At 47.0% G+C, this 11,201-nt stretch overlaps 2 protein-coding genes across 2 annotated transcripts; both read right to left on the reverse strand.

The window, feature by feature from the left end:
* Positions 1–941: 941 nt before the first annotated feature.
* Positions 942–5,975, reverse strand: FLAD1 (flavin adenine dinucleotide synthetase 1). The gene is made up of 7 exons (XM_083374504.1): positions 5,717–5,975; positions 4,739–5,501; positions 4,358–4,505; positions 3,257–3,355; positions 2,705–2,894; positions 2,262–2,335; positions 942–1,327 (listed from the first exon to the last, which is right to left on the reverse strand). The coding sequence occupies exons 1-7, from the start codon at positions 5,819–5,821 to the stop codon at positions 1,192–1,194; spliced, it is 1,515 nt and encodes a 504-aa protein (XP_083230630.1). The 5' UTR covers positions 5,822–5,975; the 3' UTR covers positions 942–1,191.
* Positions 5,976–7,944: 1,969 nt separating this feature from the next.
* Positions 7,945–11,149, reverse strand: CKS1B (CDC28 protein kinase regulatory subunit 1B). The gene is made up of 3 exons (XM_083374556.1): positions 10,952–11,149; positions 9,919–10,046; positions 7,945–9,188 (listed from the first exon to the last, which is right to left on the reverse strand). The coding sequence occupies exons 1-3, from the start codon at positions 11,008–11,010 to the stop codon at positions 9,136–9,138; spliced, it is 240 nt and encodes a 79-aa protein (XP_083230682.1). The 5' UTR covers positions 11,011–11,149; the 3' UTR covers positions 7,945–9,135.
* Between the last annotated feature and the right edge of the window lie 52 nt (positions 11,150–11,201).

The raw sequence follows: 11,201 nt of genomic DNA on the forward strand, positions 1-11,201 counted from the left end.
CTCGGTCCTTAGCAGCCCGAGGGGGAGTGCTGGCCACGCGGTGACCCCTGGCGCCGGCCCCAGTCGGGCTGCGCTGGGCTGGAGGAGGGACGGCATCTTTTATCAAGAGAAGCAGGAAACTGCTTGCAGAGAAAAAAAGCGGGGGCCCAGAAGCCGCGACGCCGGAGTCAGGAATGGGGAAGCGGCTTTGCCAGGGGAAGGGGGGGGGGGGGGAATGATTGGGGAAGGAGGTGAGGGGGGGGCCCCGAAAGAGAGTTAAACAGCCCCCGCGGAGAAGCTCAAAGGAAGCCCGGCATCCTGTTTCCAACAGCCGCCCAGCCAGCCCGTTAAAATTGCCTGCGCTGCCTGACCCAGGTAGACTGCTCTTGGACGGGGAGGCTCTGCTCTGCCTTCCGCCCGGCGGGTGGTGGGAAAGAACACCCCCCCCCACCCCCCATCCCACCCCCAGGCTGGGCTGGGCTGGGGAAGTCTCCAGCCATCTGAAAACTTGGCAACTTTTGACTGAGCCAAAAGCTGCTCTCTGGGTGGCGGCTCTTTGGCTCCGGTTACGAATTCAAATCACCCCTTCGGCCCTAGGTATCAGCTGTAGGTTTGAGTAACCGCTTGGGACGTCATTTGATTTTCGGACATCATTTTATGCCGCCGCTGGTATGGTGCGTTTTTTTTTTTTTTTAAAACAACCCCCTGCTCTGCTCGTGTTTTATATTTTGACACACTTTTTTAATCTGCTGTTTTTGTCAATTTTGATTGCACTAGGGTTTCCTGCCTGAGCAGGGGGTTGGACTAGATGACCTCCAAGGTTCCAACATCATCATCATTATTATCCAGATCTGCCTATCTGGTAAGGACTTGAGAGGCTGACTGTGTGAGGAATAACAACAACAACAACAATCCCTTTGACTTTCCTCAATCACAGTAAAATGAGGACAGGGGAACGTGGGTGAGAATTGGGGGAAAAAACCCGTTTTTTATTCCAGCACAAAAACCGGACAAGGTCAGAGAACCAATATACTTGCCGTGTAAGATCAGTCTGACAGATGCCAACAGGACTAGACAAACCCCAGAACGGCCGTCAGCCATGAATTCCATCTTATGACACTAACAAGCCTGCTTTGAAACTACGTTCCTTTTCTGGAGGATGGGAAGGGTCTTGCTTAAACCAGCATTGTTGGCTACAGGAGCGATCGAGGTTCAATGGCGGGAGAGGCGTTCTTCTGCTTCGTCTTCCAACTCGTAAGCCGGCCGGTAGCACTCCCGGCCTTGTGGGTCTGTGTAACGCAACGCCTGGTTTTTTTGCGTGTTGGTCGTGCTACCCAGCGAGGTGTAGCTGCCGAAATGCGAAGCCAGACAAACAAAAACAAAACAACACATTATCATATGGGCAGTCCTTGGCTTACGACCATAGGAATTTCTGTTGCTAAGCGAAGCCGTTGCTAAGTGAGTTTTGCCCCACTTTACAACCTTCTTTGCCACGGATGGTAAGGGAATCAATGCAGTTGTTAAGTAAGGGAAAATCACAAACGGGGATCACTTGAACCCGGGACACTGGGACCGTTGTGAATGCGAGACAGTTGCCAAGTGTCTGAATTTTGATCACACGAGTCACTTTTTTCTCTCTCCTTTTCCCCCTACCCCCCAAATTTTAAACATGTCTGGCCTTTTAAATCTCGAATATTCCCTAGCACAAATACACCCGTAAACACATCCCCCCCCATAAGATAAAAATTCGATATTAAATTTGACATTGAAGATAAAAGAGAAAGAAGACTTAGAGCATGGGATAATTTTTATCAATGGCTAGAAAAACGAGTTAGAGGGAAAGGAACGTGATATGTAACACTGAATATACTGTATATATATTAGTAAGAAGAAGACACTTGAGTGATTAACATATTGCTTACGATAATTATTATTCATTGTTTTTTTAATTACGTGAACCCTGACAACATGCTGTTTGCTAAATATTAAGAATGTTATTTTAAAAAATCCTAACCCTAACTCTATAAAAATCAATAATTATACACACACACACACACACACATACATACATAGATAGATAGATAGATAGATAGATAGATAGATAGATAGATATAGATATAGATATATATAGATATATATAGATATATATAGATATATATATATATATAAAGCTGAAACAGGAAATAAGATTTGTCCCATGTCTGGGATTAAGCAAGTGTATTCTGAATGCTTAACAAACATTTAACACACACACACATATGATAAAAATTCGTTGCACCTACCCCTTGTCGTACAGAATGCAGTAGGGGATGTAAAGGCTGCGAAGGAAACTCCATATATCATGGTACGTCCAGTCCTGAGAAAAGAGGGAGAGGAAAAAAAAGAGAATTAAGGGATATTTGACACACACAGAGACACCTATACAAAAGTCACACCTCCCAAGAACCAACCAAGCCTGTTTTAGCAAGAAAAATTAACACGGGGGGTGGGTGGGTGAGGGGGGGTGTTTATGACTCATAAGTACGAGTCAGTTGTCAAAATACATCCGAATTTTGACCCTGTGACCGCGGGGAGGCTGCGACGGTTGTAAGTGTTAAACACGATCCTAATTTCCTTTTTTTCCTGATGCCGGGCACGTAACGACCTGTTTCGTAAGTCGAGGACTTATCTGCAATAAATATTTGATTTGACAAGCATCCCCAAACGAGGTCTGTGCGGGACTCACCAGCAGAGGGCTGACTCGCATAAACTGCGGCCATTCCGGGTCCGTCATACTGAAAGGCTTGAGGGTGCAGGAATAGGGGTCCGTCCGGCGGGTGCCCATCAAAACGGCTTCCAGATCCGGCTGCTGACTCTTCAGGATCCCCAGGGCCTCCTTGATGTTCCCGGGAACCACGCAAATGCGCAGGTTGTACCTGCAGGAAGAATCGCAGGGAGATTCAAGCGAGAAATCTCCAAATTCCGCACGAAGCCGTCTTTCGAATCTGCTCCCCACCCTGGGATTGGCTGGCTCCCTAGAGCCAGTGGATGGGATCCATGGTCCATTTATCTGAAATGCCTCTGATTCTCGGACACTGCTTGGATGGGTCCTGTCTGTCTGTTTTTGGCTTTTGTTTTCCAGAAGAGGTTTGCCATTGCCTCCTCCCCGGGGCTGAGAGAAAGTGGCTGGCACAAATCACTTTTGTACTGGTTTTTTTTTTAGCCAGCTGGCTCTGGGTGGGGGTGAAATTCAAGGCACTATCAAGAGGTGCCTGGAAAGGAAGAAATTGGTCCTTACCGCTGAGCCGTATCTTGAATAAATTCTTCCATCTCTGGGAAGGGAAGAACCGTGCGGATATAAAGAGTTTGCAGCTGCTCCAGCTTCTCTGGATATCGTCTGTGGAGAAGCAAATATATAAAAGGGAAGAATTAGCAACAGCTTCTTTCATGAGCCAGCTTGACTCTCACAACTCACTTGGAGTGTCGCTGAATGAATGGTCGTTCAGTTGAGGACTATCTGTAGATGGGAGTTGTAATTTGGGCCCAGCTGTGGATCAGTTGTGCTTGACAACAACACCCATTGTCCCCAAGGGTTTGGGGATGTTAATCCACCAGGCCTACAGACCAAATTGTGTAGAGAGGGCAGGTCGCTAAGCGAATCACATAATTGTTTAAGTGAATCTGGCTTCTGCATCCATTTTGCTTATCAGAAGGTCACAAAAGGTGGATCACGAGACCCCGGGATGCTGCAAACCGTCATAAATACGACCCGGTTGCCGAGCCTCTGAATTTTGATCATGTGACCGACGCTAAAACGGCCGTTAAGTCACTTTTTTCAGCGCCTTTGGTCACAGAACAAATGGTGGTAAGTCAATGTGCTGGCATTTAACCTCCTGGATTAACCGCCAGCAAGACTGAACTTGGCAGCTTTACAAGGCAATATAGGCCTGACGTCAACAATGAGGACTAGAAATGAGCATCTTCTTTTTAAAGCATACTGAATTTTTTTAAAAAATTGTGGCTATATTAGAGGCTGGTTGTGTGTGACTGCTTGAGCTTGCCAAAGCAGTATAAAGAGCCTAAAGCAATATAAAGAGTACTGGGTGTGTGTGTGTGTGTGTGTGTGTGTGTTAATTTATTCTCCAGAAGTAATCAACAAGAGAAGCAATCTGGAATTAAGGATAAACTTCCTAACACAGTGAGGACAATTAACCGGTGGAACAGCCTGCCACCAGAAGTGGTGACTGTTCCAAGACTGGAGGTTTTTAAGGAGAGAGAAGACAACCATTTGTCTAAAACGGTACAGGCTCTCCTGCTTCAGCAGGGGGATGGACTAGAAGACCTCCGAGGTCCCACCCAGCTCTATCCTGAAGTATTGAAAGCAGAGAAAGGGCGCCACCTCTGCACAGCAGCGTAGCAAAGGTGCAACAGGGCGGTGCAATCCTTCCCTCCGTTAAAGCCAACGCAGATTTTGGAAAGACTGTAGCTATCCAAGCTTTCCTCTATGGTCCTGAGCGATGCTGCCACCTTCTGGCCAAGAGGAGAACCTGCAGGGGAGAAAGAAGGGGACAAGGGGAGCTAAATCATTGACTGACCAGGCCAGAAATCTCCTGGACAGCTGACCTATGCAAATAGTCCTCAACTTATGACAGCGATAGAGACTGGAAAATTCATCCTGAAGCAGCGCAGCTCAAGATGCGGCTCAAGAGGCATCCATATGGCGGATAGGGGTACTAAACGGGCTCAAGAAGCATCCGTACGGCAGATAAAGGGTACCTACCGGATTCGGCTAATCCGTAGACATCCGTAGCAGCTCGGGAGACGGGGTCGGCTATCAAGGGCACCACCACCCCTCGGGGCAAGTTCTCCATCAGGAAAGCGTGCACCTCGTCCAGATCAGCCTCCGAATCCGAGTCTAAGATCAGCTTCACCCGGTGGTAGTTGCTGACCCAGTTGGGATACGAGCCCAGGTTAGTGCGAGGCCAGAATTTGGCGTTGGCTTCGCTCAGCGCCGAAGCGATCCGAGTTTCTTCAACGTTCACGTAGATCTCCCGGGTGTAAAAGTGGGTCTTCTCATTTCGGAAAAGGTGTCCGAGACCATCCAGGGCCCGTTTCATCAACGAGGGGATGCCAGGGAAAATGTAGACATTCTGGACGCTGATCAGCGGATACGGGAAGGTGCGTCCCGTCTTCTCGTCCACCCCGTAATTGAGCAGAGACGATTCAGGGACGCAAGCCAGCTTCATATTTGAGCTTTCTGGCTTGGACTGCTTGCCAAAGAATTTCTTAACCAGTTCCACCATCTCTGGGTGGGGGTGGATTTTTTCCCCGAAGGCTTTGGCGACCGCTTCAAAGGTGACGTCGTCGTGAGTGGGGCCAATTCCGCCCGACGTCAAGACGTAAGTGAAGCTGTTGGCGAACAATTTGACCTCGGCGGCTATGGCCTCCACCTCGTCAGGCACCACCGAGATCCTGGCCACCTTCACCCCCAGCGAACGGAGTTTGCGGCACATGAAGAAAGAATTGGTGTCTTGCGTGTATCCCTGAAAACAAGAAAAGGAAAAAAAAAAGATTTTATTAGACAGATGCTCTTCCGCCAAAGAAGATCCCAGTTGCTAAATCCATTCTTCAGAATATTTTAATCTAATCTAGAATAGAATAGAATAGAAGCTGGAAGGGACTTTGGAGGTCTTCTAGTCCAGCCTCCGGCTCAAGCAGAAGGACCTCAGTATACACCAATGTGGGAAGGCTCACATACCTTTAAAATCTCATCTCCGATGACAATGATGCCGGCAGTCACGGGGGCAGGTTGGGGGCTGCCCCCTCTGTTTCTCGAAGTTCCCCCATCTACTTGGGTCGCCATCGCTTGCAGACACCCCCGGGGCCCTCCGGCTTGCACAACGTTCCTGCGGAGATAACGATCCCAGCGCAGGAGCGACCGGCCCTTGGAAGCTGCCAGTTCTAAATGTAGCTTGGGGAGGTGGGAGTTTCTGAAGCTGCGTTACCTACAATGCCCCCCCCCCAAGAAATTAATATGTCTGTTACAAACCCCTCGGTTGCCGGATTTTATTTATTTATCTCTTGCAGGATTGTTGTTATTATTTCCAATAAAGGAGAATATTTGTAGCTCAGGGTTGAAATGAGGGGTCCATGGTGGTCTCTGAGTGGGGTGGTTTTCTTGCAGACGTTTCATGACCCAACTAGGTAACATCATCAGTGCTAGAAGGGATGGGGATGTTTTTTTTTTGCTGCAAATACCCTATCACTGATGATGTTACCTAGTTGGGTTATGAAACGTCTGCAAGAAAACCCAGCCCAAAGAGTACCAAGGATCATCATCATCATCATCATCATCATCATCATCATCATCATCTTATAAAAACAAACTTTGGGAGATTGTTTTCTTGTGGCAGGAAGTTTCTACGTTATGAGGATTATTATTTTTCTCGCTTTGCAAGCAGCAAGTTACCTAACGTGCCCTAGATTCGGGCACTCTCTGCCCTGTAAAATTAAAATGGAATAATACTGATTGGCTTCCATCCATTTCATTGATTGGGAATTAATCAATGAAATCCAGCCTCCCAGGGACTACTTTTCAAGACCAGGACCCATCCTATAATTAGAGCAGGGGTCTTCAAACTTGGCCCTTTTATGACTTGTGGACTTCAACTCCCAGAATTCCTCAGCCTGAGGGACTCTGGGAGTTGAAGTCCACAAGTCATAAAAGGGCCAAGTTTGAAGACCCCTGAATTAGAGAGAGAAAGCCTTCACTTCCGCGGGTCTTTCACACTCTGCACATGCTCGGGGGACGTGCTTCCGGGAGGGAGGCGCTCTGCCCATGCTCAGGAGCCCCTTTTGCAAAGCCTCCAGGGTGGGAGATACCATTTCAAGCAAGACCCGGAAAATTCCCACGGCTTCTCCCACCCACCCCCCCGCTTGCTCGCCTTTTCGACTTACCCAAGCCTTGTCCAAACAACTGCTGGGGAACCCCGCCCGCCCATTGGCTGCTGCTTCCTGAGAGCTTCGCTTGCCTCGCGTCCTATTGGTCTAGCGGAAAAGGGGCGGGAAGAGGAAGGAGCGCGGGTGGCGTGGCGGAGAGCGACGCTCTAGGCCCCGGGAAACTACATTTCCCATCATGCCTCCAGGCACTTCCTTGTACGCAGGCAAACTTGTTTGCGAGGCTGTTGCCCTTTGGATTCTATTCCCCTTTTTTTGTTTAAATCATTGAGACATTTGGCTGAGTGACCCAAACCACCCACTTCTTGAATTATGTGCAATGTTGGAAATTATTATTTCTGTTTTAAACACTGAGTTTGCGGAAACAAATTGCTTGTGGGTCCAATCAAAAAAAAAAAGAGAAAAAAAATTCCTTTTCCCTCCCCATCCATCTTTCCTTTTATGCTGTGCTATTTTAAAATCCTAAATCTGCCATGAAGGCTGGTCTTTTGCCCTGGGTTGCATATGTGAGGATATACATAAACAATATTATTTACATTAGACTCACAACGATATATACAATATTATTATACATACTAAAAGGTAAAGGTTCCCCCGCACATGCGTGCTAGTCGTTTCCAACTCTAGGGGCCGGTGCTCATCTCCGTTTCAAAGCCGAAGAGCCAGCGCTTGTCCGAGGACGTCTCCGTGGTCATGTGGCCGGCATGACTAGGCGCACGGAACGCCGTTCCCTTCCCACCGGAGCGGTCCCTATTTTTCTACTTGCATTTTTACGTGCTTTCGAACTGCTAGGTTGGCAGAAGCTGGGACAAGTAACAGGCGCTCACTCTGCTACGCGGCACTCGGGATTCGACCCGCCAAACTGCCGACCATCTGATCGACAAGCTCAGTGTCCTAACCCACTCAGCCACCATGTCCTTACTTATTATACATACGCATTGTTTAAACTACCCTGAATTTAAGGATTGGAAACGTAATCTCCATTCGCCTACATTCGGTTGATTGGCAAAAATAAAACAGATCCAAACCTCATATAAACAATCTTTATTTGGATCAGCTCAGGAAATCTCTTCCTGGTTGGTCAAAGAAAACTCAACTATTAATCATGATGATTTTAGCCGCTTACACCCTGCTTTTTAAAACCATCCCTATCCCCAGGCAATGTAATAAACACACAAGGCAATTAAACTGCAGTTAAAACAATATTTTAGGAAAATGTGTTCCAGTGTAACAGGAGTAACAGAAAGCATTTCCATTAATAAAGCTTTGCAATTTTTTTTATAAAAAAGGCCCAGAAAGAAAGCTTAAAAACAGAGGTAAGCACAAGGTAAACAAGGAGAAAGAATTTGGCTTCCTTGACCTGGTAGGTTTTTTTAAAAAAAAATATGTACAGAATGTTCCTTGAACAGGTTATATACTGACTATAAATCGGGGTAACAACATGGATGTAACTACACAAAGTTGCTGGATTTGTCCATTGAAGCAAAAGCCTAAATATTGCCTGTGTTTATTTATTGATTAGATAGATATCAACTTGGTCAAAGTTTAAAGTCCAGAATGGACTTCAAACCTTTGCACCGGTGCCACTCAAATTGTTATTTGAACTCAGTGTAGTTACATCAACAGGTTTATTACTTTCTCATAATTTGGACAGGATTTCCCCTTCCACCAACTTATTCCAAGGTCGGAATTACAAGCACGAGTTGTTTAAACAGCACAAAAAACTGTGACTGATTTGGGTTTCACAAAGGCAGAAATGATACTTAACGTGGTGACCCTTTATTTATAAAGGCCAAAGAACAATCATACCCAGACTAACTTTTTAAAGCCCCAAAGCAGAAGTTGAAAAATAAGGTTAAAAAAGTAAGCACACATTTTAAGAACGGCACAGCAGAACCAAGTTTTGCAAGACCAGAGATTTTTTTTAAAAAAACAAACAAATAATTTGGGCCCCCTTGGGCAAACCAAGCCATTATAAAAAAAAGCATTAAAAATAGTCAAGATTGTAGTTTTTTGAAGATTGCTTTGGCCAGGTAAAATACTGGAGGGAAAACCCTTTTTTTTTTCTTTCTTGGGTGCACTGTTGGTTATGTCGAGCGTTGTTTTCTGGACCGGCATCTTAAAAATATTTCTTGGAATTTTAAAATGGAGATAAAAAGAACCAGCTGTTCTCCGAAAAGGTGCTTTTATCGAAAACGTAGAAGAGGACTCTGACGTCTTTCATTTTTCTATTTTCTTTGGCAACGGCCTTCGGAACAGCAAGATGTGTGGCTCTGTAGAAGGGGAAAAAATGGATTTTTTTTTTTTTTGCATTTCTCTCTCTTCAGTTTTTTTAGGCAGGGAAGATTCAGGAAATAACCAGATCCTGAATGACGGAGTGATCCAGAATCACGTCCTGCTGGGCAAAGCCAAGCCTGGAATAATTTGTTTATTTTTATTTTAGTTGTACTGTATTTGAACTGCATTTATTTGTATTTCTACTAGAACTCTCTGTCTCCTGGTGATTGGTTCAAAGTCACCCAGTTAGCTTTTTTGCCTAAGGCGGGACTAGAACTCACCGTCCCCTGGTGATTGGCCCAAAGTCACCCAGCCGTCTTTCTTGCCTAAGGTGGGACTAGAACTCACCGTCTCCTGGTGATTGGCCCAAAGTCACCCAGCCGGCTTTCATGCCTAAGGCGGAACTAGAACTCACCGTCTCCTGCTGATTGGCCCAAAGTCACCCAGCCGGCTTTCATGCCTAAGGCGGGACTAGAACTCACCGTCTCCTGGTTTCTAGGCTGGTGCCTTAACCACTCGACCAAACTGGCACCTTAACGGATGATTCAAGTCACTCAATGGCCATCTCTTTTCTGAAAGCTTTCAAAGCCAAGGATTTTTTTTTTTAACCTCAGGACCGGCTGATCTCCGACGCCTGAAACGGACCGCTGACGCTCGAAATTGACAACTTGGCAGAGACCTCTAGACCCAACGCCCAGATGGGTTTTTCAGCAGCTGCCACCCTACCTGGTTCGTGGATCATGTAGTGGACCCAGCCCTGGCTCTGCTGGACCCCCAGGTTCCGCCACTCCGACTCGGACATGAGGTGGGTCTTGGGGACCAACTTGGCGATGTCCTTGGGCAGCATGACGTGCCTGCAAGAGGAGCCATGGGGGGGGGGGAAGAGAAGGAGCAAGAGGTCAGCAAACATCCTAGCTACAAAGTCCCACTGGGGTCCAAGAGGGGGAAAGGAAAAGCCCGTATACAGAGTGATGGGAGTTGTAGTCATCCCACCAAACTTGCCCATCACCTCTTCACTGCTGCCTCTTTGGATTCTCGATAAGCCCTCCCGCCCCCAATCCCGTACAATCTCAGTCTGACTTGCTGTTGGGGTTCTCATGCCCCCACTCCCATCAGCCTCAGCCAAAGGCTGGGAACCATAGGAGATGGAGTCCAGATCATTGCCAAACAGACGACGGCTGTTTTTTTTTCTTTTCTTTTTTTTTAGAAGGACAAAAAGGATTTTACAGTTTCCTAGAAGACTTTCCAAAGAGTTGAAGCAGGGTGGTTTTTTTTATCCCTCCCATCAATAAAGCGATATCAGGATTAAAATTCGATAAACTATCTAATTTGTTTAAATTTATCGGATATTTCCGGGAGGCGTGCAAAATTAGCATTTTTTTCTCCCTTATTTTTTTCTGTTAAAAAGGCTAAAAATACAATATATTATTTTTTAATGCACTTTTTTAACCTTTTAATATTTTTTTGGTGGGGTTGTTTATTGTAAAGCGTTGCTTTTGCTTTTTTTGGGGGGGGAGAGTCTGCATTTCAATTGGTTGATTAAAAATAAAAAAAATGAAAGAAAAAGGCAAAAATATACATTAAAAAAATAACAGAAAAACAAATCAGAGGCTCCACCTACCTCCAGCCCCGCCCCGACGTGGGAGGAGCCCCGGCCTCCCCTTATGTAAGCCCCGCCCCTCACGTGTCGTCGTCGCTGAAACCTCCAGGCCCCGCCTCCCCGCGCCTGCCCCTCACGCCAGGCTCCGCCCCTTCTCACCGGTATTCGAACTCCTCGTCGTCGTATTTGTCCGAATAGTAGATCTGCTTGTGCGTCATGATCGGGAAGGCGATCGCGGGGCGGCCGGCGGCCTCTGGCTCGCTCCCTCCGGGCGCTGCTCCGCGTTTCCCGGCGGCCCCCGCGGCGTCCGAATCCCCGCGCTCGCCGGCGCCTGCTGGAGGAGGACGGGAAGGGGGAAGTGCCCGCCGTCACTGCGCATGCGCCCCTTTCTCGGGTTTTGTTTTCTCCC

This window comes from Vipera ursinii, assembly GCF_947247035.1.
Source record: "Vipera ursinii genome assembly, chromosome: 15".
NCBI classification, from domain to species: Eukaryota; Metazoa; Chordata; class Lepidosauria; order Squamata; family Viperidae; genus Vipera; species Vipera ursinii.

What these genes read in the sequence shown, in the direction of transcription:
- CKS1B (XM_083374556.1), bottom strand. Translation starts at nt 11,010, where the DNA reads ATGACGCACAAGCAGATCTACTATTCGGACAAATACGACGACGAGGAG. An exon ending in GACGAGGAGTTCGAATACCG is followed by an intron (nt 10,047 to 10,951) that starts GTGAGAAGGGGC and finishes CTCCTCTTGCAG; the next exon opens with GCACGTCATGCTGCCCAAGG. An exon ending in CTACATGATCCACGAACCAG is followed by an intron (nt 9,189 to 9,918) that starts GTAGGGTGGCAG and finishes CCCCTTCTACAG; the next exon opens with AGCCACACATCTTGCTGTTC.
- FLAD1 (XM_083374504.1), bottom strand. Translation starts at nt 5,821, where the DNA reads ATGGCGACCCAAGTAGATGGGGGAACTTCGAGAAACAGAGGGGGCAGC. An exon ending in TGCTACGCTGCTGTGCAGAG is followed by an intron (nt 3,356 to 4,357) that starts GTGGCGCCCTTT and finishes GCTTCTCCACAG; the next exon opens with ACGATATCCAGAGAAGCTGG. An exon ending in TGCATTCTGTACGACAAGGG is followed by an intron (nt 1,328 to 2,261) that starts GTAGGTGCAACG and finishes GCATTTCGGCAG; the next exon opens with CTACACCTCGCTGGGTAGCA.